The sequence below is a fragment of the Monodelphis domestica genome, chromosome 3 (genome assembly GCF_027887165.1).
Source record: "Monodelphis domestica isolate mMonDom1 chromosome 3, mMonDom1.pri, whole genome shotgun sequence".
Lineage (NCBI taxonomy): Eukaryota > Metazoa > Chordata > Mammalia > Didelphimorphia > Didelphidae > Monodelphis > Monodelphis domestica.
In genome coordinates, this window is record NC_077229.1 from 221,554,534 (window position 1) to 221,569,275 (window position 14,742).

At 37.3% G+C, this 14,742-nt stretch overlaps 1 protein-coding gene across 9 annotated transcripts in view; it reads right to left on the reverse strand.

Annotated features, from left to right (window-relative positions):
* Positions 1-14,742, reverse strand: part of DCDC2 (doublecortin domain containing 2) — a 211,166-nt gene that overhangs the window by 7,647 nt on the left and 188,777 nt on the right. For all 9 annotated transcript variants that reach the window (XM_001366714.5, XM_056823503.1, XM_056823504.1 and 6 more), the window contains one exon: positions 1,096-1,368. In XM_001366714.5, coding sequence (XP_001366751.1) covers positions 1,096-1,368 — 273 coding nt within the window. The remainder of the gene's footprint in view (positions 1-1,095; positions 1,369-14,742) is intronic.

Here is a 14,742-nt window from a genome sequence, read left to right on the forward strand (position 1 = left end):
GGAGAAGCCAATAGCATTTCATGTGTCCATTTCTTGACACATTTGTTTGTATTTTATAAGGACATGTGGGGGTGCTCAGGTGTGTGCATGTGTGTGTAAATTATCTCCAGATCTATATTTAGATCTCCATAGATTAGAGAGATTGAGATAGTGATTGGGGAATAAAGATATTGATTTGGAGGTGTAGACAAGTGATTTCATCTCAGTGTGGGGGACTCTTTGTATGGAAACTATAGAAATCAGTTACTACTCTGTAATTTGCTGTCTTAAGAAGTTCCAAGGAGCTAAGTGACCCATCCACTGCCCACAACTGGTTTGTGTCAAGGAAAGGTCTTGAACTGGCTTCTGGACTTCCAAGGCTGACCCTCTCCTCCTGGACTACACTGCCCTGCAGACTTATATAGGTGTTGATAGAAGCATATTTATATATTTACTGTTATATTCCTCGTCTTGTATATTCCAGACCTTACTGTATTGCTAGTCATCTCTAGGTATGTATAGGTCCTATTCTCCCTAACTAGACAGTGAGCTCAGAGGACAAGCACTGTGTCTTATGCTTCTTTGAGTGCATAGCACATAGTACCTTATATATGTGTGCAGAATAATTGCACATAAAATTGCAAATAATAATGCAACAAATATTACTGTCTACTTACTATGTCTTCCCTACTTCCCTTAAATGAGCTTGAAATTAAATTATATATATATATATATATATATATATATACATATATATGTATGTATCAATATAGATAAATATATTCAGAAATTTAAATTTGGTTTAACTTTCAAATGCCCTTGAAACTGGGTATTCTGCAAAAACTTAAAAAATACCTATTATGAATTCTTTTGCAAGGCCAAGTCTCTTTCTAGCTAAATAACTGCACTCCAATTTATCTTTTATATAAATCTGAATTTTCCTATATTTTGCTTCTTAAGTAGGTAATACTCCTGGCTAGATGAGCACAAATACTATTCACTAAAAGAGTAGTCAGATAAGTTTGTGAATTCCTTGTAGGAAGGGACCCTGTCTTCTTTGTAGCTCCTACAAAATACCCACAAATATATTAGAAAAACTGCAAAAACTAATAGTACCTCCTTTGGACCACCACCATCGCCTCGTGCTAATATAATCTCTTCCTCTGTCTTCTGATGATGCTCATTGTCGGTAACATCATCCAGTTCTTCACCATTTTCTTCATTTGTGCCATTTACTCGTGGGGGATCAACACTCCCCTCTTCAGGGCTTTTCTTGACTTCTTTCTCGTCACCATCACCATTAACTTCTGGCAAATCCTCCTTCTCTCCCTCCGTTTCTTCATTTTCTTTCCCTCCATTTTCTTCTTCATCTATTATTTCTGCTGGCCTCTAGGAAATTAAAAAAAAAAAACACCATCATTTTCTTAACTCAGTTTTTTGAGGGAGGCATGCACACATACATATGCATGGATGCCAACATGCAGGATGTCCTAAAAGCCTTTGTGCAGTTAAAGCATTAACACTTATTATATGGTTTTTCTACATAATATATGATAAATATATTGTAAATCATGTATCAGGAGAACCATAACATAAGTATATATACATATATACATGCTTCTATTTCTTGATACATTTATTTGTGTGTATTATACATAGGGGTTCTTATAGGTTATTAATGTATATGAAGAGGTATATATTTATATATACATGTGTTCACACATGTATGACACATTCTTCCTTCTGATACTAAGTTAGGCAGGGAATAGCTTGAGGATTCAATGAAGGAAATTCTAACAGATTTCCAAATATGAAAACTTATTTTTATGCAAAGCAAAACTCAATAGACATCCCCCTCTGTAATGTGAATTTCAATTCATAAGCCTAAGCATTAAGCCCCTACAATTTCAAGGCACAGTGCTAGGTACTGGGGATCCTCCCCCGAAATAAGTGGGTAATATAGATGTTAAGATTTATATATAGAAGTGATGTATCAAGTCTAGATTCACCACTCAGAGAGGTCAAAATGCTATTGACTAGTTGACAACTTGGTAAAAACTTTAAATGAAAGTTTATTAATATTGACGTAGAAGAGGAAAGGAGGACCAGGAACCAAGGAGTCCCTAACTCTAAACTCTTGATACTCCACTCTCCCAGTTCTATGGGTTTCACAAGAAACTGTCTTCAAAGGTCTTCTGGCTGCCTTTCACTATTCTCTCTCTCTCTATCTATAAACCCACACTATCTAACTTAACTGACCTAACTGGTCCTCCAAATTAATGGTAGACAAGTTTAAAGTTCATCAAATATATAATAGCTTCAACACTTGGTGAGTTCATCCTCATAGGCCAAAGGCCAAGATGGCCCTGGGCTTTTCCCACAGGCAGACTTTACTGGGTACTGGCAGATTTCTCTCAGCAACCAGAAAACACTCAGGACACAGGACCTCACAGGAACTCAGGTAGATGGAAATTGGAGACAGCGATTGACAGGATCTCCGGATAGATGGAAAAACAGGAAAGCAGGAACCTTGGGCTTCTCAGGGATAGGTAGGCCAACTCTCCCTAGGCTCAGATCAAACCTGATCTCCCTGAAGGACAGGAACAATGGCCCTCAACAAGTCTCTTTTGTCCTATTTTAACTCTTCCCCAGGCTCTAAAACAGCCCTTTCCTTTTCTGTTCCTTGCATGAGGCCAGCTGCTCTTTGCAAAGGCTTGCATTTAGTCTCTTATGCAAAGTCTTCTTTTCTTTTCTTTCTCACACCCTCACCATCACCAAAAAAAGAAAATAAAATCAAGTCTCTGTCTTAAGAACGTTATATCTATATTCTTCCTTTGGGATTATAGGTACATATTAGAAATGCAAACATCAGAAGCTAGGCCCAGAGACAGAAGATCATTTGTTCAAATATGGTCTCAAACACTTCCTAACTGTGCAAAGGATTAAAGCAAAATTTTAATGTCTTCCCTGTTTTTTTATCATAGGCCTAACATTTACCAGCAGAGACTAGAACTGCTTTGGACTTAGGCCAGAGTTCTCAGAAGCTTCCCAAGGTCTCTAACTGGAGAAAAACATTCTTTTTTTTTCTTTTTTTTTTAAATTTTATAGTATTTTATTTGTTCATTTCCATGCATTTTTCATTAAAGACAAAGATCCTTTTCTTTTCCTCCCTCCCACCCCCCCGTGGCCGACGCGTGATTCCACTGGTATCATATGTGTTCTTGACTTGAACCCATTGCCATGTTGTTAGTATTTGCATCAGAGTGTTCGCTCCGAGTCTTTCCTCTGTCATGTCCCCTCAGCCATTGTAGTCAGGCAGTTGCTTTTCCTTGGTGTTTCTATTCCCTCAGTTTGTCCTCTGCTTTTGGATAGTGTTTTTTGGAGAAAAACATTCTTGTGTGAGATTCACCCTTGTCTCGCAGAATGTGTTGTCATCATGACTCTTGATTAAAATTTTGAGACATGTTTTGCTCAATTGTTTTCTTGGAACTAGGGACCTTGGCTGGGTCACTGGGACCCTGGGAACAAGTATGCAAACTACAGTCGGTAAAAAGCCTTCTTCATCTGAGGTCAATAAGAATCCCCTTCTGGAAAGTGGACTTTGAAGTCTCACTCATGGAAAGGATGCTTTGTCTGAGGCCATTCCTGAATGCTGTACAACAGGACTTCCCAGCTAAGAAGATTCAGGTGATGGTGCTTCCCCCATTCAGTGATGTTATCTCATCGTTTCTATCTTCTCTTATTCTTGCTGGTGTTGCTCTCGTTTGTATATTCTTTTGTATTTTCTATTGTGAGTTAAAATGCTGGATCTTTGCATAATAATAATGAACCTATTTATTTTTTACTTTTTACTTTAAAATGCTGAGGAGTGTCTTATTGTAACAAATCTCAAACCACAGAGTTCATTTAAGCAGCAGCATACATGATACCTTTAACATTACACCATGTGACCCTGGGCAAGTCACTAGCCCTTACTGCTCTTCTGCCTTGGGACCAATACACAGTATTGATTCTAAGATGGAAGGTAAAGATTTTTTTTAAATGTGAACATTTCCATGAGGTCACAAAGAATCAGAGACAACTGAACAACAATCACCTTTTTAATCTATGTATGTCTATTAGATGTAAAGGTCCATGAAACCAGAGTTTGTATCTTATCTTAGCAGGAAGCTACAGCAGCAAAGTGAATAAAACTCTACAACTGCAATCAGGAAGAACTGAGTTTAAAAGAAAAAGGAAATTGACCTCCATTTGCCTCAGTTTCTTAAATTGTAAAATGAGAATAAAAATAGCAATTACCTCCTAAGGTTGTTGTGAAGATCAAATGAGATAATAATTGTAAAGCATTTAGCAGAGTGCTTGGCTTATATAGTAAACGCTATATAAATGTAATCTGAATTCTGTATCTCAATGAAGACTATGGAAATACATTTTGCATGATAATACATGTATACTCCAGATCAAATTGCTTTGCCAGTTCCAGGAAGCGGGAAGGGAGAGAAGGAGATAATTTGGATCATATAACTTGGGAAAAGTTATGAGGAAATTTGTTATTACATGTAATTGATAACAGAAACTCCAAAAGAAAATAAATTTGGCATCTCCCCAGTGACTTTTAGCACTTTTATTTACTAAAAAAATAATTGTGAAACAGACTTCAATTGTGTTTCCATACATTTTATCTTTTCTAGAAGGAGAGAAGAGGGTCTACAAGAGATATCATTTCCCCTTCTTTTTCCAAGAAAAAATGCTATTTTTCTCCCATGAAGTTTCAACTTTCCTTAAGACCAAAAGGGTTAAAAAAAAGTTTCAAAGAAGACTCCATGACAATTGTTCTTTATTTTTGATCAATGGTCAGTAAGTAGCAGTTCTGACCCTCTGAATACACACTTGGAGACCATGTAGTCCAAATAAACAAATTTGTGCCTATTTAGGGACATACGGCTAAGTGGCACAATGGATGGACTACCAGTCAAGAAGACTCATCTTTAGTTCAAATCTGACTTCAGACACTTATTGTGTTGACTCTGGTAAAGTAACAACCCTATTTGCCTCAGTTTTCTTATCTGTCAAATGAGCTAGAGAAGGGAAATGGCAAACCACTCCAGTATCTCTGCCAAGAAAACCCCAAATGGGGTCACAAAAGTCAGATATTACTGAAAACTACTGTACAATAACAAAAAATGGTGACACTGAGTTTGAATCTCTATAATGACTTTTTTATCAGTGCCACAAGGCATTAGCCACCCAAATAATAGGAAGACACAGTGTGGTACAGTAGAAAGATGATAGACTTTGACATCAGAGGACCAAGGTTCAAATCCTGCCTCTGAAACTACCTGTGTGACCTTGAGCAAATCACTTAATCTTTCTAGGCTTTAACTATCTCATTTTTAAAATGAGGAGGTTGGATTAGATGATGTCTACTCACCTTTCTGAATCCAAATCCATGATTCTATTGACTCATTAGTCTTGGAGAAGAGTAAAACTCACGTTTGATGTACCCATGCTCTGCCTAGTTCCCACCATCACTAAGGTGATTCACTTGGGCCTGTGTTTCTTAGTCACTGAGTCCATTCAGCAACTTCCCCACCATCTATCCAATCCATCAAGGTCTCACCCAGGTCATACTTTCTGTCTCTTCTTTTCCTTCTGCTTCTTTCTGTCTGAAACCTATGCTCCTCAGGTCTGTAGCTTATCATCTAACCTGATTCTAGTACACAAAGGGCTCCTCTCAGGGACTTCCTTCCAGTGACTATGGTTGCACAAATGCATTCTACCAAGGACCTTATAAAGATGATTAATAATTACTAGTCGTTTTGTCAGCTATATTATGTTTGCTTGTAGAAGTTTAATAATAAAAAATATTTAAACAAAACAGAAGAGACTATTATAATGTAGCTCTTCAAAAAGTAGTATCATAGGAATATGCTCTTTCCAAAAAATAATTCTCCTTTCTCTGAAAAAATTTGCTTATCCCTGAACTAATTTACAATGAACTTCAAAAATAAGACTTAGCTGAGATTTCACTAAATACCCAGCATACTAGCAAAATTAGAATAATAAATGTTGGAGAATATGAACACATTAATGCATTGCTACCAGATTTGTGAATTGGTGCAACCATTCCAGAAAAAAAGCTGGAAAGCAAATGTCCATACACTTTCATTCAGAGATTCCATTGCTAGCCACAAACTTTTAAGGAGGCCAGTGACAAAAAGGAAGGATTCACATACAACAAAATGTTGAAAAGGCACTTTTTTGAGATAGCAAAGAACTGAAAACCAACCAGATGTTCATTGACTGAGTAATGACTAAAAATTCCTGGCCTATTAATGTAATGGAATATTGCATGCTCTAAGAAAAGACAAATATCATGAATCAAATAAGCTTATAAAGATTTACTTGAATGGATAAAAAGGTATGTAAAATCAGAAAACAGTGTAATAGTGACTATGACAATTTAAATGGAAGAAGTCACAAAACAATAAAGAACTCAAATGCTACAGTAGCATAATTATCTCTAAAAGAATATAATTGGTTCCAAAGAAGAGATATGAGAAATCAACTTCTCTCACAGACATATACTGCCCTTTGAAAAACTGGGATACCAAGGGTGTGTTATACTGCATATAATATCAGACTTTTTATTTATATATATATATATAGGTTTAGTTTTGCTGATTTTTTTTTCTTGCTTACTTTCTCAAACTCATTAACTTTTCCCCAACCCTTGATTCTTCCAAGCATCCTTATTACTCCTGAAAGCACTACAAAAGTCCTCCAATCCCCTTCTTCCAAGAAGCTCACACAATTTGTATCATCCTCAGCATCTCTCTCTTTTTCTCTCTCTCTTGCTCTCTTGCTCTCTCTCTCTCTGTCTCTCTCTCTCTCTCTCTCTGTGTCTCTCTGTCTCTCTGTCTCTCTCTCTGTCTCTCTGTCTCTCTCTCTGTCTCTCTGTCTCTCTGTCTCTCTCTCTGTCTCTGTCTCTCTGTCTCTGTCTCTCTCTCTGTCTCTGTCTTTCTCTCTGTCTCTCTGTCTCTGTCTCTCTCTGTCTCTCTCTGTCTCTCTCTGTCTCTGTCTCTCTCTCTCTCTCTCTCTCTCTCTCTCTCTCTCTCTCTCTCTCTCTCTCTCTCTCTCTCTCTCTCTCCTCTCCCTCCCCACCGCTCCATATTCACTCTGTTGCCAAGTCCTTCACTTTGGCCATATCATTGAAATATGCCCACTTGTCTTCTCTGATACTGCCACCACCAATGGGCAGACCTTCATTTCCTCATGCAACAGTTTCCAGGAATGTCTATGAGTCATTCCCCCTCCAGTCCATCCTCCATTCTGTTACCAGAGTAATTTTCCCAAAGTGCAGGGCTGACCATGTCACTTCCTCCTCAGTAAACTCCAGTAGTTCCCTATCACCTACAGAATCAAAAATAAAATCTTCAATTTTCCATTTAAAGTCTATCAAAAATTAGCTTCCTCTCCCCATCTTTCCAGCTTTCTTACACTTGGTGCCACCAAAGTCCACCCTTAAGCATGTGCTTTTCCATTCAGTGACCCTGGCAGCCTTCTTATTGTTCCTCAAACAAGACACTCCGTCTCTCAGCTCCAGATATTTGTATTGGCTGTGCTCCACACCAGTAATGTTCTCCATCTTCAATGCCACCTCCTAGCTTCATTCAAGTCCCAGCTAAAATGCTGTCTTCTATAGGGAGCCCTTCTAATCCCTCTTAATTCTAATGCCTTCCCTCTGTTGGTTATTTCCTATTTATGATATACATATAGCCTGTTTACATAGTCATTTACATGTTATCTCCCCATTAGATTGTGTTTTCCCTAGTTTCATTTTTCTTTTTTTATCCCCAGTGGTTAGCACAAAATGCTTATTGATTGCCTAGGAACTCATCATTTTTAACTTATTTTGTCAACAAAAAAATGCTCAAAACATAAAACTCAAAAATCTCAGACTCAAAAGTTTCATGTAACATTTTAAATTGTAGTAAAATAATAGCCCAGTTACTACCTTGATGGCATAAGAAGATCACTAATCTCCATGGACCTCAGTTTCTTCAAATGTAAAATGAGAGGATTGTAGTCAATGACCTCTAAGGTTCCTATCAGATTTAAATTATATATGAGACAGGTATAACTAACAGAGACAAAGAGAGGGGGATGGATAAAGGAAGGGAAGGAAAGAGATAGGGAAGGAAAGAGATAGAGAGAAAAATAGTTATCTGCTTTACTAATCTCCATTTTCAGATACTAAAGGAAATGCAGTCAAACTTATTCACATGATGCTTAACAAACTGTGGAAAACTAAAACTGTGAATGAACAGATGAAAAAACATTTGATAAATGCTTACTATATGCCAAGTCCTGTAAGCACTCAGAATGCAAACAGAAAAAGCAAGACAGTTCCCACCCTCAAAGAGCTCACCCTCTAACTGGGGGAAAAGACTATGAATGAATGAAAGTTTAATTTCAGGACAGATGGAAAGGTTCTAGAAATCCTAAGGATTCAAAGCCCAAATGTGACTCATATAGGCAGGAGAGATGCTATGGAACAGTGGTCCTCCATCTCACTGGAAGTAATAGGGAGGACAGTATACTCCTGTCTCATCAAGCAATGTAAGCCGTCAGGCAGCTCAGGGGAAGGAGGAAGACCAGGGAGGGTGAATCCCCAGTGGTGGTGAGTCTTCCATCCCTCTACCCACAGCCACAGGTGTTCTTAGGATGCCCAGGGGATGAGAAGTAGGACAAAGGAGAAGGCCAAGGTGCCCCTCATGCTGATACATCTTCAAACCACCCAACTGTCAAGTCAGTTATTTCCAAATGCCGGATCGTTTGGCATCATATAAATAAAATACCTGAACAATTAGACTAAATCTGTTTTCATCTAGCTGTTAAGTATTATGCAGACATAACTATAATAATGATACAGTACAGTCACCATTATCCTCAGGGAATGGACAAAGAGGGTGGGTGCTATTTAGGTCCTATTATTGGGGATTTGAATGCAATTCTTTGACTATTCTACAGTGACTTAGGAAGAAGGCAAGAAAAGGGGTATCAGATAGAAGAGAAGAAATAAATAGATAAAGTAGGATATGTGAATAAATGGAGTAATACTAAGTGGTACAATGGATAGAGTTTTGGGCTTGGATTCAGGAATTCCTGAGTTCAAATCATGAGCTCTGTGAACTTGCTCATGTTACTTAATTAACTTCCATTTGGCTCATTTTCTTCAACAGTAAAATGGTTAAAAGCAGCACTTCCCTCCCAGGGTGGTTGTGAAAATCAAATAAGATAATGTTTATAAAGCTTTTAGCCCAATGCGTGGCACAAAGCAAGCACTATATGAATGCTTATTCTTTTCCCTTCCCATACAAAAAGTGCTAAAAGGAAAAATGTTTTAAAAAATCTGGGAGAACTCTGCATAAACTGACACAGAATGAAGTGAGCAGAATCAACAACTATAGTGTAAAAACTAATAACTTTAAAAGACTTCACAGCACAATGACAAGCCCAACAACCAACAAGGCATGACTCCAGAGGGCCAAAGACAAAGGATGCTACCCAGTTAATATGTAGGAGAAGACATACCTTTATGGGAATGACCAATATGAGAATTTGTTTTCCTTGAGTATGGATATATATGTTTCAAGGGTTTATTTTTCTTTTTTGGGTAAGGAGAGGGGTTTGGGAATGGGAGTGGGAGCAAGAAAAAATTAATGCTTGTCCATTTTTTTTATAAAGAAGCCTGAGCCTAGGAAACCCTAAACTTGATTCAGTGCTGAGCAGAAAAACTTTTATGTATATTATTATATCTCAACCATTTAAAAAATGAAATAGATTCTAGGGTCTTGGATATGCATCAAACCATACCAAAACTCCACTAGAAATTCTTTCCCCCAATTTCCAAAGAAAATCAGAGTAAGGTTCTTTCTTCCCTTCCACACATGTTCATCAGACTTTATGTTACTTTTCTGTGATCTCCCGAGTTCCTTCAAGACAGCCCATAAGGTTCATTTTAACCTTATTTCATTTGTAAAAAATTGATGGTAGAGGGTGTACACAGTGTGACTTGCCTGAGGCTCATAACACCCCCAAGGAATGGTACTGAATATAGTACATAGCTTTGACACAGCTTTTACAACTCTAGTTTTTCCAGAATGCAAGGTTTGAGATCAACCACTCAGTTCCCTCTAGTCTATTAAATGCTTTGCATACAAATATTTTTAGAAGTCTCTCCCATATATCCATTCAGCTAATATGTTTGGGATATGAAGGCACTTGGCCTCAATGAAAAGAAACCCAAGATTCCTTAGGTGACTCTAAAGATAACTAAGGGGAGCCTCACACTCTTGCACAGCTATGCTAACTACTGAGCCTAACAATATTTCTCTTGCTTTTTAAAGGCTCGTTTCCCCTTATACCACTTCCACTGAAAACCTCTTGAAAATATTGCTGCATGCCAAAAACTAGACTACAATAGAACAGGAAATATTTGAATGCTTATTTTACTGAATATGGTAAAATTATTTTTAAATTACTTACTGAATACAGCATTCTAGCGTAGAGTGTCTAGCTAGAACCCAGAAATGCTACAGAAATCAATCAATAAGAAACATTTATTGAATAGCTACTATATGCCAAGCCTACTGGGGGCTAAGGACTGGGAAAACAAAAAGAGAAAATGTACTATCACATCAATCAGCATAAAACTCTACAAGTTAATACCCCTATCACAGAAAAAAATCTATTTTTCTTAACAGCTGAACATGTCTTGAATTTTTTTTAAATATCCCAAGTGTATTGACATGAGAAAAAGGTACCAAGAAATACAGTATTCTAAATTACAAAAGAAAATGCTTTCTCTTGTTACAAACATGTTCTCTTCTTCCATTATACATATCTTGTCTGAGCCTAAAAATGGCTAACTTTGATACAAAGAAAAGAATAACACCCACCCCAACCTGATGTTTGGTCCTTTCATATTGAAATTAACACTTCTATTCCCTTAACAACTGGCTAAAAAATCAGTGCAGCCATTAATAAGCAGGTTTATCATTTTGTCCCATGATTTCTGTGAGCTCTACCCAGGACAGTTATTTGAATAGTCATCAAGAAAGCCACATCCCATTAGCTCTGATTCCAGAATTTCAAGGATATGCTTCTGATTTGATCAATTTGAATGAAGAAGATTAGGTAAAAGGCTCATAATCCTTTAAAATATCCCAGGTCTTGCACAAAATATGTTGGTACGACAGTCCTAACAACTCAAGGCAAAAACACTGCTATGACATATTTGTAATGAATAAATGAAAAGCAATGTGCTTTTTGGTGTAATCTCCTTTGAAGGAGGCATTCAATTATTAAAGATGTTTCCAGTGTGCACATCAATCAAGCCATCCCCAGAAGGAACACTACTTTTTTCATAAGAATATCCAGAAAATCTATACTTGGCTTATTACCTATAAGAAAGTCAAAAGGACAGTCTTTTTCACAATGAGGTGTGTGGCCACAGTAGAAGGATAGATGTTATGGATAAAGTGAAGGACAGAAGCCATTAGAGGAATGATAGGTAAGAAAATTATTGAAGAGGAGTCTGGCTGAGTCCCCTCACTCAGATTCCTTTGGTGAGGATCACACATACTATGATTTATTAAGGAGAATTGGACTTGGGCTATAGCACAACCTTCAATCCCACTTGTTTACAGTTAAAAGCAAGCACTTTATATTTGAAAGTCTCTTGGGTCCCTTTTAGTTCTATCCTTCTTTGATCTCATAGTCACAGAGAATAATAGAAAGGGATCTGGACTAGAAACCCAGGACACTAGACTGACTACAAGTCAGGAAAGAAGGATCTCAGGAAACAGATCACAACTGTGAAAGGAAATGAATGAATGAACAAAACATTTAGTAATTACTTACTATGTGCAAAGCATATGGATACAAATAGAAAAGAAGCTCATATTCTAGTGGAGGAGACAATACATATGGAAATTTTCAGGTGCAAGTCAGATGGAAACTGCATGATCTTGAGGGTACAGTGACATAGCAGATATAAATTGTCCCATGATTTCTGTGAGCTCTTCCCAGGACAGTTATTTGAACAGTCACGAAGAAAGCTTGTCTCTTCTACAATGTTTTTTTTTAACTGATAAAATGATATTAATTTCTGCTATTAAGCCATGTGACTGTGCCAAGGACTTTAGAGGCAAGAACTTTTGGGGAGGGTCTTTAGTATTTATTTATTTATTTTAGTATTTATTCCTACAGGAGGAATTACCAGGCTACATTTTCACAGAGGCTGGTCGCCTCCCAGGACAATGATTCAGTGCATTGGATTTGAAGCATTGTTTTTCCTTGAGTGCTTGGATTCAGGGTCCTGGGACTGTTTCAGGATCTGGAGAAAAATGATGGTGGTCAAAGTAGTAGTGATGATCTGATTTGCCTGGCACATGTTTCCCTCAGAATGTCTTTAATGCTTCAGGTAGGCTGACTTGCCTGTGTGGTACACAGTAGTTGGTTGGAAGTTGGTACAGATAGCTGGACCCTTCTCCACAAGAGTTTCCTCCCTGGATGATGACTGTGAGAGATGTTGGCTAAAAGAATGGCAGTGGTCTAGGACTGGTGCTGCCAATTTGTCAACAACTTTTACTTGCAAATTTGAAATAGATGAGCCCTCTCTCTTTAATTCTTTCTTCTCAAAATGAATGATGGTAGTAGGGACTGGGTTGGAATCAGGTCTGGTGACTTGGGTGGAACTACTACTCCCAAGGCTGTCCCCAACAGGATTTGAAGGGTAAAATAGTGAGAGGTGGTACAGTCTTATTTGCTTACACATATTGTTTCTTGCCTCTTACTCTGGATTTCATGCTTCTTCAATGATAAATGATAAAGTAGTGATGGAGAACTCTGGCACATTCTCTCTCTCTGTCTCTAACTCTGACTCTGTCTGTCTGTCTATCTTTCCTCCCTCCCCATTAGTAGAGCAGTTAAAATATTCTTTGCTCATCCTAATGAAAATATCATTCTTCAAAAGGTAGAGGAAGTGATGAAAAGGACGGATTTCTATTTTCCTGCATCTGATTCTGATCAAGGAGAAATTAGTTGCTGAAGCAAAAATTATAAATCTTGGGAGAATTTAAGGTAGAGGCAAGTAGAAAGGCCAGATATAGCCCAAAATCATCCCAAGGTTAAGATAGGATAGACTTCAAAAAATTCACAGAAAGGATCAGACCTAATGGAGAAAATTAGAGGAGAAAATATGTAAAACTTTCAAAAATGAAAATCTGAAGAATAAGAATTCTTATAAGGAGGAAAAGGGAGAGTCTTCACTAACTCCGGAAAGAGCTCATAGCTTTCTTCAAGTTGTGTGAAAGTGGGATTGGATTTACTCTACTTGGCATTAGAGGACAGAACTAGGAGCAATCTGGGGAAATTACATAGAAGCCAATTTTCTATGAAACTAAGAAAAAACTTATAATCAAACCTATTCCAAAAGTAGAAAGATGTGCCTCAGAAAGTAGTAGTTTCCTAAGTGGGTTCCCTGCTTTGTCTTTCCCTTTTCGACTCCATTTCTTCACGGCTGAAAAATGATAACTCCTAAAGCACATTTCCTGGAACATAGTTCATACTTAATAAAGGCTTTTTCATTCATTCATTCATTCATTCATTCATTCATTAATTCATTCATGTCATTTTCCTCAATAAACTCCAGTAGCTCCCTATTATCCCTAGGATTCAATATAAATCCATTTGTCTGGCATTTATAGCCTTTATCAACCTGTTTCTAGTCTACTTTTCCAGCTTCCATTTACATTACTGTCACTCATGGGTCTAGTCAAACTCCACTCCACTGTTTCCCCAAAATGACATTCCATCTCCAATCTCTAAGCCTCTTCCATAGGCTGTTTCCTATATTATTCAGTTTTCATCTCTTAGAATACTCAGTTTTCTTCAGAATTAACTATACTACCTCTTCATACATGGATTTTTTTCTGATCATCCCTTCAGCTATTACCTTCCCCCCCCCCAAAAAAATTACCATGTATATATTTTGTATACATTTACTTTGTATATACATATATGTGCATATTACATTTCTTTCTTTCTATCTCCAGTATTAAACATAGTCTTTAACACATGGTAGATATTTAATAATGCTTATTGACTGATTAGTAGAAATCACTTTGGGGTATATTGGAGAAAGGACTCTTGTTCAGACATGATCTGAACCAGAGATGTTTAAACCTATTACAAGGAATGGATTCATTAGAATATGACTAAGAAAATATCAAAGAGGGGGTTGTTCAATCTATCAATGAGTAATATTTAACGTGTATCTAAATTCCTATAATATTTTTATGGTGCTGATACACTAGTTAAGTGCATGAAAAGTGTAGACAAACAGAGAGGATTCTTGTGAGTTTGTGGATGAATCAAGATAAAGTCCATTTGTACTACTGAGTTCTGTCTTTGTCTGTCTGTCCTAGCCTTTGAGAAATGGAGTCTGACCAAATAGTCCTGAAGGTCTCTTCCAGATCTATGATCTTGTGATATAATCATATTTAAAGTAAATGTAATTTCTGAAGGAGAAGCAATCCCCCATGAGTTATCACAGAATACTCCCAATGAGACCATGTTTTATTAAAAGGCAATGTTCTCCAATCTTGCTCCACAAAAGTTGCCTTCTTTTCTTCTACCACAACAATCATCTAAAAATAACAACTGCTATTACCCACATTTATATTGCACTGAAGA